Here is a 15357-nt window from a genome sequence, read left to right on the forward strand (position 1 = left end):
GTGTACAAGTTGAAACATCGGTATGTCTTAAAACTACACTAACCACAATTCAGTAGACTTGTTTGGATTTTTGCGTCAAACGGCAGAGGCTGCTGCCTCCAGAGAATGAAGCCGTCGGGGATGAAGAATGTGTGAAAATCTGATTTTAACAAACGTGGCGTTTAGATAAGTTAGCTATCATAAAAGATCTTATCAGTAATTTGTAGGCGGTGGTCTTTGGAGCGCTATTTTTTATTTCTTTTTGGATATAGCTGTTAGCTGTGGCGGTGGTCCGTTAGCTAATCTGTCACACCCTATGTGGTGTCGGGTCGTGGATCTTTAAATTAATAATACTGTGTGTAATATCAAGTTTGCAGAGTACCTCCAACTAATTTTTAGTTATTGTTACATGTTCCTCACTTAATGCACGGATTTGACAGAATTTTCTTCATGGCAAAGTCTGCCTGGAAGAGTGCAGCCTCGAAACTAGCTGGATAACTATTTCCAGTTATTTCCACACCCTTCCAGTTAATTTTGTCACTATGAATGGTCCGATGTACACCTTTGTTTCCCGCGATGACAACAGCACCGTTTACGCAGAGGTTTCCAAAATCCTCCTCTCAACCGGAAAGTGGAGAAGGCTCAAAAGAGACAATCCCAGATTCAACTTAATGCTCGGTGAACGGAACAGACTGCCCTTTGGTTGGTTAGGTAAATAAACTATCACTTTCTTTGTTCCATATGATGGTGACAATACAGGGCGTAGGCACAGGGGGACCACCCCAGTGCATCATCTCCAGGGCTGATGCACTCGTGGCACCCCTGCACCTGCTTTTCTATCCATTATGGGAGTTATTCCCTTGGGCACATATGAGAAACGTTCTACAACTTGGATGACTGCAAAAATGACAACTAGATGATCCGTCATGTGAAAGGGGGGAGAAAAAATAATTAAAATTCTCAAGAGTGCAGAAGAAATTTTGTTTGTGAGGGATGAGTTGACAGAAAAACAAGAATTGGTGAAATGTTTTGAATGACTGGGATAGAAGTTGAAATAAATGAACTGTGTTTATATGGCACTTTTTCATCTGCATCAGAAGCTCAAAGTGCTTTATAATAAAATAACTGAACAGACTGAACAGAAATTACATGTTTGCACGCAATCATTGTGAAAGAACGTGAGCTATTTGGCAGTAAACTGAATATCTCTAGGCTGTGAAAAATTAAGAAATTTGAGTGCATCATGTGTTCTGGATAACACTGATTGACATTTGTCATGATTTTTGATATGTATCTAACAATGAGAACCTGAATGATAAGAAAATTTTTGGCTAACTTTGACTAATGTGATGTTTTCTGTTTATGTGTGAAATGGTCTTATCAGAGATGTGTTTTAGTAGTGTACGTGATGAGTATTTTTGACTAAAGAGCCACACAGTGTTTTGGAACATTGTCTTGAAAGAAAATAAACACAACAGCATGAGATCATGATGTCACAACAGAATGGCATCATGTTGAATTACCTCACAGTTGGCAGTACAGTGGTCCCTCGCTATAACGCGGTTCACCTTTCGCGGCCTCACAGTTTCGTGGATTTTTTAGTGCAATTTTGCATGCTTTTTTTTAAACTGCGCATTGTGTTCTGCGTCCTTATCAGGTGGGCCAGTCGCAGCACTGGCCGGCATCACCGAGATTGCTCTCACTGCCTCCGATGCGCTTACTGAGTCTGCGGGCTTGGTAAACGCAGCAGCGGGGCACTCACCGCCCTCCTGTCTGCTGTGCGGAGCTGTGCCAAATCTGGCAACAGGTCCAGAAACTACGCTCGCTGTTTTGATGTGGATGTTGACCGCAGCCGCAGAGCTCCGTGGCCACCAAGAGAGGACTTGGATTCTTTGTGGGTCCCGCATCCGTACCTCCGGAGGCAGTGAGCGAAGGGAGAGTTCTGCATGTGTCTGTTTATAATCTTCTCGTCCAGAAGAAAAACGACAGTGTTTACACAGGAGAGAAAAGTGAGAAAATGTTAATGCCTGTTTGAGAAAAGTGTATAAAGTGTGTAGTGAGGGGTTTTACAGCCTTAAAACATCTATAATAATTGCAAAAAATAGCGCTGACTACTTCGCGGATTTCGCTTATTGCGGGTTATTTTTAGAACGTAACTCCCGCGATAAACGAGGGACCACTGTAATGGGGATTTTCAATGTTGAAAAACAGGGGAACCAGAATCCAGGCTAGGACTTCTACCCAACTTTTCAGACTTGGAGTCCTGTGTTTCTAAAGAATTACAGTTTGAATATACTATAGGTTTATTCTCAAACGTGCCCAGAGATGGCACCAGAACAAGTCTGGTATGTTTTCACTTACGTTGCCAGTAAATTCTCAAAGTGGGTCATTGTTTTTGTTTTTCTGTGTCTCTGTCAGACAAACATTTCCTCAAACCCTCACCAACAGCAGAATAAGCTGTATTACATGTACTTTTGCACTTGCTAGAGAATATTCACATCCTTTACCTTTTTATTTGACCAAGCCATAGGTGTATTTGTGTCACTCTGGCATCAGTCTGTGTTTGAGAAAGTTCTTGGTGTGGGCCCAAGTGAATGAACCCCAAACACATGTTCACAACACTTAACACGACATCTCATCTCCAAACTGTGAGGACCACAGATAACGTCTTTGTGGTGGGAGACTTTATGTAAAAGTTTATAATACGTTATTTACTGAATACGAGGTCTATCAGAAAAGTATCCTACCTTTTTATTTAAAAAAAAAAACTATGGATTTGAATGACGTGCGATTACACCAATCATGCTTGAACCCTCGTGCGCATGCGTGAGTTTTTTCACGCGTCGGTGACGTCATTTCCCTGTGGGCAGGCCTTGAGTGAGATGTGATCCCGCTCTCGGCTGAATTCCGTTGTTTCACACGCTGCTCGAGACGGCGCGCGTTGCTTTATCAAAAATTTTTCTGGACCTGTGGCGAATATCCGAGTGGACACTATTCGAGAAATTAAGCTAGTTTTCGGTGAAAAGTTTAAAAGAGAGATTATGGGGTGTTTCTGTCGGTGTAAGGACTTCCCACGGAGCGGGACGTCGCGCAGCGCTTCCAGGCGCCATCGTCGGCCTGTTTTGACCTGAAAACATCCTAATTTAAGGCTTAATTCACCCAGGACGTCGTGAGAGAACAGAAAAGATTCAGAAGAGGCCGGCATGAGGACTTTATGCGGACATTCCACTGTTTAAGGACATTTTGTAATGAAAGACGTGCGTGCAAATTCACCGAGTCGTTTCCGTGACGACTCGGCAAATCTGTGTGCGCCGCGACAGGAAAAACACCTCCGTGTTGAAAGCCATTTGTAAAATTCAGGCGGCTTTTGATGGCTTTCAACAAGTGAGTAACTGAGAAATTGTTTAACAGCTGGGCATGTTCCAACTTGCCCGTTAAGGTTTCCAACGGAGGTGTTTTTCCTGTCGCAACCCCCTGCGGTCGGGTCCGGCCCGACATGCGACTCTGCCCACACGTTCTTTCATTACAAAATGTCCGTTAATAATGGAATGTCCGAATAAACTCCTCATGCCGACTTCTTCTGAAAGTTCTCTGTTCTCTGACGACTTACTGGGTCAACAGAGCCTGAAATGTGGAAGTTTTCAACTTGAAACGGCGAGACGCTGCCGCCTCGAAGCGCAGATCGCCATCAGGCGCCGTGGGCCGTCCTTAAAGCGACACTTACAGACCCAAATCTCTCATCAGCCGTTAAAATTTTTACCGAAAACCAGCTGAATTTATCAAATGATGTCCACTCAGTTGTGCCTTACAGTTTTGAAAAAATTTTGATCAAACAAAGCAGCAGTCTCTGAGCCATTCCTAAACAATGAAAAATTCGATGAGAGGGTGGGACACTCCTCACTCAAAGACTGCCCACAGGCGAATGACGTAACCGACAGGCGTGAAAAAAACTCTTGCATGCCTACGAGGGTTCAAGCATGTCTGATGTAATCACACGTGATTCAAATCCATATGGTTTTTGAAAAAAATAATGTCGGATACTTTTCTAATAGACCTCGTATATCTGCAAATTATAAAAACCAAGAGACACAAAATCAAAGGTTAATATGGTCATAATTAAAGGCAATAATATTTAATGCACAACCTACTGTAAATAATAATTGTGGATGCGTGCATGGATTTAAAACTCACCAGGCTGATCCCACCACTCCAGAAAATTCTGACTACGCCCCTGTAACAGACCTTTTACAAGTGTTCGTGTTATTTTGATGTACAGTTTTTGGTGTACCAGTGAAAATAATGCAACATAAATCTTTTTTTTTTTAAATCTGAATTTATAGGTCATGAACCAGGGCTGGTGCAGCTGGTAAATTACTACAGAGGGGCAGACAAGCTTTGCAGAAAGGCTTCTTTGGTCAAGTGTGTATCTACTTTTTGAAATTAAACATCTGTACTTGTTGTTTATAATCTTTTAAAAATATATTTTTCAGAAAAGAAGTAATTAGCTCACTGGCACTACTAATAATAGTTTGTTACACAGGCTGATAAAGACCAGCAAAGAACTCTCCGATTTTTCTAACTGGTTCCCGGAATCGTACATCATCTATCCCACTGACCTCAAAACTCCAGTTGCTCCAGCGGAGAATGGCATTAGTCATCTAAAGAACAATCCCAAGACTGATGAGCGGGAAGTGTTCTTGGCTTCCTATCATCTTAAAAAGGAAAGTGGGGAGGGAACAGTGTGGATCGCCAAGTCATCTGCTGGAGCTAAAGGTAAATTATGTTATGGATGTTCATGTGCTTTACTTACTGTACTTTGTATTCATGTGATGCCATTGAGTCATGTTTGTGAGAAACACCTGTATTTGAAGACAAACCAATGCAGGCTCATCAGAGCATTTATTTATTTATTTATTATTTATTTATTTATTTATTTGGTGTGTGTCCTAATTGTTTCACACGGAAAAAACATCTTTTTTTATTTAGCTTATCTGGAGCAAGGCGCTAATGTCATGGTAAAGTGTCCATCTGCCCACAATTCATAGCAACATTAAATAAAATTTAAGCATACTGCACAAAAAAGAATGCATCTAATTACATAGACTACTCACCCATGGTAGAAGCACAAAAATAATCAGTCATAAATGGATGCTGCAATTCTGAAAGGCTGCTGCTGGGATCTGAAGCCTTGTGCATAATGGAACAAAACCGCAATGAACACATAACATCATAACACTGACTGGTGGAATTGTGAGCTTAAACCTCACAACTTTAAAAATACCAAAATATTCCAGGAATTGTTAAAATTACTTGTATTCTGAATGGCTGTTTGGGATATTTAGGTTTATGTGGGGTATCTGTGGCTGCATTTTAGGCCCTGCCTGTGGAACCACTGTGTTATTGTGTGTGTGTGTGTGTGTGTGTGTGTGTGTGTGTGTGTGTGTGTGTGTGTGTGTGTGTGTGTGTGTGTGTGTGTGTGTGTGTGTGTGTGTGTGTGTGTGTGTGTGTGTGTGTGTGTGGTTGGGGGGGATCATTGGAATGCATCTGAAGAAAATATGTGGATGTCCATAAGTCAATCTGCAGCATTTTGCTCGTGCACCACATGCATTGCACAGATACCTCAGTGTTCAGGACCCCAACCAGAAAAGGCTAAGGTCATACCCAAGCTTCACTTGGTTGCCCTACTTTTAGGAGGTTTGGATGGACTGGTTGCCTGCCTGAGTGGTTGCCGGTCAGGACTATGGGCAGTTCCATGGGGTGGTGGATCATGTAATGACATGTGGCATCAGTTCATGCTCCCAGACCCGACCTGATTACAAACATTTACCAAAGATATTCTTTTGCAAACCCCAAAACATTTCATATACGTAGTTTGAAAAGGTCTCGTTGGCAAAAACTCTTTTTTTCCCCTCCTATATTTAAACACTACCTTATTTGTCTGGGTGTACAAGTATTTACAGTGCATCCAAAAAGTATTCACAGAGCTTCTCTTTTTCCACATTTTGTTATGTTACAGCCTTATTTCAAAATGGAGTAAACTCACTTTTCCCTCTAAATTCTACTCACAACACCCCATAATGACAACATGAGAATTTACTTTTTTTTTTTTTTTTTTGGCAAATTTATTTAAAATAAAAAATTAAAGCATCACATGTCCATACGTATTCACACCTTATATGTAGACTAGGGTGGTCCATAAAAATGGTCAAAATTTTTTTTTCAAAAAACTTCAAGTCTCACCCTCTAAATTTACAAACACATCATGTACAATTTCATAATTTTTACTGGTAGCACACAGCCCTTAAAGATTTTGCTGGCAATAACTTTGTCATATAGTATGGTCATTTCCAGATATTTCCAAATTATTTCTGTCAGTTTAATATTGATATGTCAGGACAGAAATTATGGCAATACATTGGAAAATCAAATCTTTTCATATCCCATAAAATAGTTAACACTAAAACATGAATTGTGAGATGCAGTTCTTCTCCTACAATACCTACATACTGGGGTAGCGAAGATTTTGTAACAATCAAACATTGCATTTTCATTTTATTGATGAAATACTGTTTCATTATTGATAAATTTAAATAAGTCTATGCTTTATATATTTCCACATATATTTTGATCTCGCTCCAAATGATAATATTCTTTATGCCTTGCAGTACTTAATATTCAAAAATGTATGAATCAGCACAAGAACCAATTATACAGCTGTGTAACATAAGAGAACATCTTTTACATGATAATGATATTTAAGTTGCTTGCATCATGACCAAGACTTGCTGCCGTTTCAGTCAGAATATAGGTGGCACTTCTGTCTGTTGTTTTGGTCCTATCCAGTGCTGCTGCAAGTCCTGGTGTTACAACAGCTTTAATTTTACTGGCTTTTTGTGGCACTGGCATAACAAATTCTTCATCTGGACTTTCTGTGTTCTCTTCACTCTGGCTGGAGACAGTGTCAGGTAGTGAGACATTAGATGGTCCAGGCTCCTCCAATTTCTCTTTGTATTTTGCTTCTGCAGCTTTCCTTTTTTCTGCTCTTTGTTCTTTGGCAGTTTGTATTTTATCTATGCCTGTCATGCATCCTCTACCTTTCTCTCACTGAGCAAGTAGGAACTGTCTGTCATCTTCAAACTTTATCATTGTTAGGACATCCTGATGTCCCATGTGAGGGCAATTTTTCCCCCCTTTATTTCAGTCGGTGGAACCAATAAGGTATACAAATGTTCTACTTCTAGTAGCTGACATGTTTTACTGAAGTTTCCAGTTAATGGTTAAGCATGTTAAGTCAGCAAGTGTCTCTTTTTACATTTATCTCATGTTAGATTCACCATCACCAAAGATCTGAAAGAAAAGAAGCTGTGAATTGAAGCAAAATTTTCAGCTTGTAACCTAAAATAACATTTTTGAAAGTATGTTGTTTTGAAAGAAGAGAGAAATATTTAAACCCAGGTATAGTTTTAAATTGAATATAAAATTATACTTTAGTTACACTCAGGTGGTTAATTTCTATCCTCTTTATAAGTGATGTGATTAGATACTGGATAATGGATAACCTATTGCACGGGCACTCGGGCAGCGATAATTGATATATTTACAACCTTCAGCTATGATGTGCTACCTCTAAATATTAATGTATGACAAAAATATTTGGCAGGCTTTTTTTTTTTCCCAAAGCATCATAAAATGAAGGGGTGAGAGTAATGAATTTCCAACTTTTATTTTTTTTAACCACTCTAATGTAGACAGGTGTGTGCCTTTCCAAATCATGTCCAGTCAGCTGAATTTACCCCAGGTGGACTCCAATTAAGCTGTAGAAACATCTCAAGGATGATCAGTGGAAACAGGATGCACCTGAGCTCAATTTTGAACTTGATGGTAAAGACTGTAAATACTTATGTACACATGACTTCTTAGTTTTTTTTTTTTGTTGTTGTTGTTTTTTTTTAATAAATTAGCAAAAAATAAAAACCTGACCTTTTATCACATTGCCATTATGGGGTATTGTGTGTAGAATTTTGAGGAGAAAAAAAACTCTTCCATTTTGGAATAAGTCTGTAACATAACAAAATGTGGAAAAAGTGAAGTGCTGTGAGTACTTTTGTCCAGTGCTTAGTATAAGTTGTTTGACCTATTGTAATACTGCCACAGGTGCTGGTATATTGATATCCCATGATGCAAATGAGTTGCTGGAGTACATTGATAATCAGGAACAGGTTCATGTTATTCAGAAGTACTTGGAAAAACCTCTACTGCTGGAGCCAGGACATCGGAAGTTTGACATCAGGCAAGTGATGTGTGGCTCATCACACACTGAGAGAATGTGCTACTTTGTCTGGATATTGTAACTGATTTTTTTTACTGTTTCTGCGGTTGCATTTCCAGGAGCTGGGTGATGTTGGACCATCAATATAATATCTATTTATACCGGGAGGGCGTGTTGCGGACTTCCTCAGAACCCTACAACAGCTCTGATCTACAGGATATGACCAGTCACCTGACCAATCACTGCATTCAGAAGCAGCACTCACAGAACTACGGCCGATATGAGGAGGGGAATGAAATGTTCTTTAATGAGTTCAGGCAGTATTTGCTGAACACTCATAATGTCTCCTTGGAAACAACCATATTACCTCAAATCAAGCATATCATAAAGTAAGTCCTTCTATGTTCATACCAACCAAAACTCAATGCTAACATCTTGTATCTTACCAGATTAAGAACATACAGGTATAATGAGGGTAAACCCTTTTACATCTGGTGAGCTTTGATGTACAAGATCAATTGAAAACCAACTTTGTTTTCCCTAATATCCCATAGGCATATCTGCCACCTAATGAATGGTGATGCTGGATTAGAAGCAGGTGTGGTGTCAGGCAGATATATGAATGTACTAAGCCACATAAATAAGACATTGGTTTCTGGATTACCGAAGAGTCGTTTCAAAATCTCAAATAACAGGTCAAGCCTCCACAAACCTTGCATAAAGGATTTTATATGAATTGAGCCACGAAACATAAAAAGCGTGAAAGAGGTCTTTGAGTGAGGTGTGCAGTGAATGTGGTCTGTGAGAGAGACTGAGAATGTTTCTGCAGTGATGCTTACTAAATCAGAGAAATAACCAGTTTTTTCTGATAGTTTAACAACTGTTAATTCGGTCACAAATCAACACAACCCTGTGAAAGGGAGTTTGGAGCTGAAACAGAGTTCTGTCTTCTTTCTCTGCCTCTTTCAAATAGGAATCAGAATACATTATTAATTCCTGGGGAGGGGGTTAAGGACTTACCAATGTAGGGCCTGTGGACCACGTTTGCACCCCAGCCATTTTGGCTTGCTATGACAATTAACAAATTAATAAATGACTGTTGAGTACATTATGCATCTGTGTATTTATTATTTCGAAATTGGCAGTACGGTGGCTTAGTGGTTAGCACTGTTGCCTTAAAGCGACAAGTCCCCAGGTTGTCTACGGACCTGGTCCTTTCTGTATGGAGTTTGCATGTTGTCCTTCTGTTTGCATGGGTTCCCTCTGGGTGCTCCGGCTACCTCCCACTTCCAAATGTAACCTGCAGTGTGTTCTTTCACTGTGTCCCACTCTGGGCTTGAAATCCTCGTCTCCTGGATGGGAGGTAGGCACTCCAACCACGAGGATAAAACCCATGGGCTCCAGTGTCTGTCACCACATTGTCTCTTGGAACTGGGGAGCAAGATTTACAAACTACTGTACATATGCCGCAGCTTCTCCTGTTGGCCTCCGTTACACAAAGACCTGCAGCTTAGGTGAATTTGTCACTCCATATTGACCATAGGTGAGTCGGAGTGTGAATGAGTTTATCTGTTTAAATGTGTAGGCGTTGTGATAGACTGGCAGCCTGTCCAGGGTGTACCCCACCTCTCGCCTAATGACCTCTGTAATATGCTCCAGCCTCTCTGAATAAGTGGGTTGTCTTATTTCAAAATTTTGTTTTTGATTTGGAATGTTAATTTTCTACCCAATATTATACATTTTATTGTATTAATGTAATTATCACTACAATATATCAACATTTGTTTTTGGCCCACAGCCCTCCATCCAGGTTAATTTGTTGCCCTTCAGACAAAAAAACAATTGGGCACCTCTGAACATAATTATGGTTTTGAAGTGTAACTTGAAATTTGCTTGTCACATTATTTAATTTCCAAAGGCTACGTCTGGCTGCTTGTATATAGACTAATGAAGTGTATTTTGAGCCATGTGTAATTTGACCTCTTTTCAGGAATAAGTCCGTCTCTGAGACGCCTGTTTTTCCTCAGGGAAACCCCTCTTTTATCCAATTCATGCACAGTTAAGTGGACAGCTTATCATTATTATTATTATTATTGTTGCCCCCTGGTCATCTCCCTAAGGAGGTCTTCCAGGCATGTCCAACCAGGAGGAAGCCCTGGGGAAGATCCAAGAGATGCTGGAGAGATTATGTTTCCCAGGTGGCTTGGGAACACCATGGGATCTCCCAGGAGGAGTTACAGGACTTAGCTGAGGATAGGGACGTGTGGATGAGCTGCTTACTCTGCTGCTACCGCGACTTGGACCCAGATAAGAGGCTGAAAAAATTAATGAATGTATTGTTATTGCCAAACACATTTTAAGTTTTTGCATCCACAAACAGAGAAATGGAAAGGGTGCATCACATAACCTCTGCCCTCCTCTGTGACTTGGTGGCAGTATAGTTACGAGCACATTTGTGTGTTCAGAATAACTCCTCACACAATGCTTTTGAAAAACAAAGATTGCATGTATCATGTTACAATGTAAGAAATGTATGTCTCTTCATACAAGTTACTTTTATTATTATTTAATATTTCTTTAACCAGGTTAGTCCCATTGGGATTTAGATCTCTTTTACAAGGGAGGCCTGGACAGTTATTATTATTAGGGCCCGAGTAGGCAGCGTCCTACGAGGACCCTATTGTAATTGCGCTGTTTATTATTATTATTATTATTATTATTATTATTATTATTAGGGCCCGAGTAGGCAACGTCCTACGAGGACCCTATTGTAACAGCGCTATTGTAATTGCGCTGTTTATTATTATTATTATTATTATTATTATTATTAGGGCCCGAGTAGGCAACGTCCTACGAGGACCCTATTGTAATTGCGCTGTTTATTATTATTATTTATTATTATTATTATTATTCTCACTCTTGAAATCAAAATTTCGGCCTCTTCCCATGCTGAAAAACTCAACAAACTTTCCAAAGTCATCCAGCCGGATCCAAAATTCGATATTTTGGGGGCGTCGCACATGGTCACAGAAAAATCGCGAAATAGCGCCACCTAGAAATTTTCAAAAACCCCTCCGCATTGGGCTTTTTTTGTCGTAGCCTCACGAAATTCGGTACACATATTTACCATGCCAGGACGCACAAAAAAGTCTCTTACTGTCATGGTGAAATATCGACAGGAAGTCGGCCATTTTTATTTTAAGTTTCGATTTTGAGCAAATTTTTGCCATTTTTGGCCTTTTCCACTACTTACATTTGAACGAACTCGTCCTAGGGATTTCATCCGATCGTCTTCAAATTTGGTCAAAATCATCACAACACAATGGTGATCAAAGGTTATCAAAAGATTCTAATTAACTCAAAAGGCGTGGCCGCTAGGGGTCGTCAAACTTTGGCGAGCTTTTCGGAGCACGCCATTTCACTTCGAACGGCTGTCACGCCCACATACTTCATCGTAGATCCTTCAAACTTGCTGGACATGATGAGGGCTCTGCCCTGAACGTCTACATATCTTAAGTTCCCACCTGTGCCATAGTGCCCTCCGGTGGTGGCGGGAAAGGTCCTATTTTTACTTTAAGAGGTCCTGATGTCACATACTTAACACAATCAACTTCATTCCACTTCTAAAACATGCAGAAGAAATTGGTGAACGTAGGCGATGAACGCCGTGAAGTTACGAGTAATGGCGTCCGTGTGGCGGCGTGCCGAATATTGACCATTCGCCATGAAATTACGTTCTTCCTTTTGACGGCTTTAATTTTGTCACATCATCATGAAAATTGATAAACAGGTCGAGCACGACAACCTCTTACAATTCATAGGGGCGTCGCCCATGGGCGGGGCAAAATGCCTCAATAGCACCCCCTTGAAACTTTCAAAAACCCCTCCACATAGGGGTTTTTTTGGAGTAAGGAGATGAAAATTGGTACACGTGTGACTTGCATAGGCGTACAAAAAAGTCTTTCGCACCATGAGTCTACTCCAAACAGAAAGTCGGCCATTTTGAATTTTCTTCTCATTTTGAAATGATTTCCACATGTTGTATTTGAACGAACTCCTCCTAGGGATTTTGTCCAATGCACTTCAAATTTCTTTGACAACATCCAAATATGTGTCTACGAGTGCTGAAAGCAGATACAGTAAGTTTAAATACTTGGGGTCAACTGTTCAAAGTAATGGAGAGTGTGGCAGAGAGGTGAAGAAGAGAGTGCAGGCAGGGTGGAGTGGGTGGAGAAAGGTGGCAGGAGTGATTTGTGACTGAAAAATATCTGCAAAAGTGAAGGGGAAAGTCTCCAAGACAGTACTGAGACCAGCCATGTTGTATGGCTTAGAGACAGTGGCACTAACAAAACGATAGGAGGCAGAGCTGAAGATGTTAGGATTGTCTTTGAGAGTGATGAGAATGAACAGGATTAAGAATGAACATATCAGAGGGACAGCTCAGGTGAGACAGTTTGGAGACGACGTCAGAAACACGAGATTGAGATGGTTTGGACATGTGCAGAGGAGGGACCCAGGGTATATAGGGAGAGAGATGCTGAGGATGGAGCCACCAGGCAGGAGGAGAAGATGGAGGCCAAAGAGGATGTTTATGTATGTGGTGAGCAGTGATGCCGGTAACGCGTTACTTAGTAACGCATTACTCTAATCTGACCACTTTTTTTAGTAACGAGTAATCTAACGTGTTAATCTTTCCAAATCAGTGATCAGATTAAAGTTACTTCTCCAAGTCACTGTGCGTTACTATTATTTTTGCATTGTGGGTCAATAGCAGCATTAAACTTGGTCCATGGGCAGGAGGGGTTCGACTGAACTGCCCACTTTAAGTGAGCTGTGAGCTTTTTATCCGCGGTTTTCTGCGGCAGTTACAACTCGTCCTCACCTCTTAAAGCGCGGTGACAACAGCACGCCTGCACTGAGCTTTACAAAGAGATTTTTATGCTTTTTTTTATGCTTTATTTAGAATTCTGAGCTGAGCCGCTCCGTATCTTCTCGGTAAAACAGCTGATCCTCCGCGACCCGTCAACAACTACCACTTTTTTCCCCACTCAAATGCACCTAAACTCTCTTTCTGAGGACCACGTGATGTGAAAACACAATAAAACGTTCTTACCTGTAAATCTGGTCATGTTTTCTGCATAAATAAATGTTACCCATTCTTTGTGCTCAGATGCCAAAGCAGGGGCGAATCCAGATGGAATGGGGGTTTGGGGCAAGGATGTGCCCCCCCCCCCCCCATAAACACCCCTAGATTAAAGGTCCAGTTTTGAAGCCTTTTTTGTTTACTACAGCTACTAATACTACTTATAATAATAATTTTAACAATTAAAATGTTTAGACAGAATTTCAATGTTAGAAAAATGTTAGAAATAATTTAATAGTTACATTTATAAACAATGCAGGTTATAAATTGCAAGTTTTACTGTTACAGTGCTGTCAACAGTTAAATATGAGGTCAAGAAAGAGATCTTTATTTGACACTCCTTTCAACATAAAAAATAAAAGATATGGCACTATAGATGGATGTATCTTTTTGCGTTTTGGTTTCACAGGAGCTGCCTGACATTCATTGAACCAAGAATCAGCACCAAACACCTGTCCTACCACAGCTTCCAGCTTTTTGGATTTGACTTCATGGTGGACCAGAGTTTCAAAGTGTGGCTCATTGAGATCAATGGAGCTCCAGCCTGTGCACAGTCAGTAACATTCAGTTGATCATATTCAATCAATCTCCTTATTCGTACTTATATTATATATATTATATATTCAATCTTTTTCTTCTATTCTTCTTCAGGAAACTTTATTCAGAACTATGTCAAGGTATTGTGGATGTGGCCATTTCCAGTGTCTTCAGCTTAAACACTGCCGGTGACTCGTCTGCTTCATCTTCACCTTTTTCCTCCTCCTCTTCCTCTATGATCACCACGTCCTCCTGCTCCTCTCCCAAACCAAGAGCGCCCCTCCACGTGGGCCCATTCACTCGACTGTAAGCACACACTCATAGAATATCTCTTTCTTTGTCCCTCCTACTCAAAGCTGAGCTCTGTCCCGGTCTGAATTTATTTGAGAGAATGCTGGGACGCCTATAATCTGTCCTTCCCTGCCACGCCTGCTCAGTGTTCTGAACTGCAGAAATGATCGCCCAATAATGCAGATGTGACTGTGATGTAAAAAAAAAACAATCAATTCTCTGGGACTTTCCAAATGAGGACACATTATATTTCATACAAGATGCACCATCACTACTCCATTAACAAATGAAAGGAGATCAGGAAAATGCAGAGACACTTCAAATGAGACTGTAGTGCCTTACATCTCATTAAAAAGGCTGCAAATTAGCTTTTGTTCTTGTGACATATAATCTAAAATACTTTGCACTGCTGATCTGGAACATCCAGAATATTTCTGGTCACAAACTGAGTTCACAGCAATTGGGATACATAATTAAATCGAGCAGTTAAGGTCTTAGACCAGGGGTGCTCAAGTTCAGTCCTCGAGAGCTACCTTCCTGATACTCTTAGTTGTCTCCCTGCTCCAACACACCTGAATCCAATGAAAGGCTCATTAAAAGCCTGCTAACAAGTCTTTCATTGGATTCAGGTGTGTTGGAGCAGGGAGACAACTAAGAGTATCAGGAAGGTAGCTCTCGAGGACTGAACTTGAGCACCCCTGTCTTAGACACTTGTTGAATTATTTTTATGATTTTTCTGTTTACTTGTAGTTATTTGTAGCCATATTAGTGAGTCAACATAAGAATGATACAGAAACTATTGGGCAGCGTACAGCATGTCTAAAGTGACTAAAATCACATATGACTATCACTTTGATCAACACTAAATTTTGCATGTCCAATCTATGGCCCGTTAAGAGTTTACCGTAATTTCCGGACTATAAGCCACTACTTTTTTTTTATACACTTTGAACACTGTCGCTTAAACAATAATGTGCCTAATTTATGGATTTTTATAGGCTTTCTTGTAATTTACTCATAAATTGAAATACGTCCATTAATGCTGTCCATTGATCGGCTGAAAGCTGCAGTCCTCATGCAGAGTAAATTCATACATTACACACAATAAATATAAAGTCTTACTTGTTCATTTTAGTGG

General features: G+C 40.4%; 1 protein-coding gene across 1 annotated transcript; it reads left to right on the forward strand.

Moving 5' to 3' along the window:
- The first annotated feature begins 93 nt into the window (after nucleotides 1–93).
- Nucleotides 94–14713, forward strand: ttl (tubulin tyrosine ligase). The gene is made up of 7 exons (XM_034184808.1): nucleotides 94–690; nucleotides 4320–4398; nucleotides 4520–4752; nucleotides 8134–8269; nucleotides 8368–8637; nucleotides 13801–13944; nucleotides 14043–14713. The coding sequence occupies exons 1-7, from the start codon at nucleotides 522–524 to the stop codon at nucleotides 14236–14238; spliced, it is 1227 nt and encodes a 408-aa protein (XP_034040699.1). The 5' UTR covers nucleotides 94–521; the 3' UTR covers nucleotides 14239–14713.
- The last annotated feature ends 644 nt before the right edge of the window (nucleotides 14714–15357 follow it).

The sequence above is a fragment of the Thalassophryne amazonica genome, chromosome 13, assembly GCF_902500255.1.
Source record: "Thalassophryne amazonica chromosome 13, fThaAma1.1, whole genome shotgun sequence".
Taxonomy (NCBI): Eukaryota; Metazoa; Chordata; class Actinopteri; order Batrachoidiformes; family Batrachoididae; genus Thalassophryne; species Thalassophryne amazonica.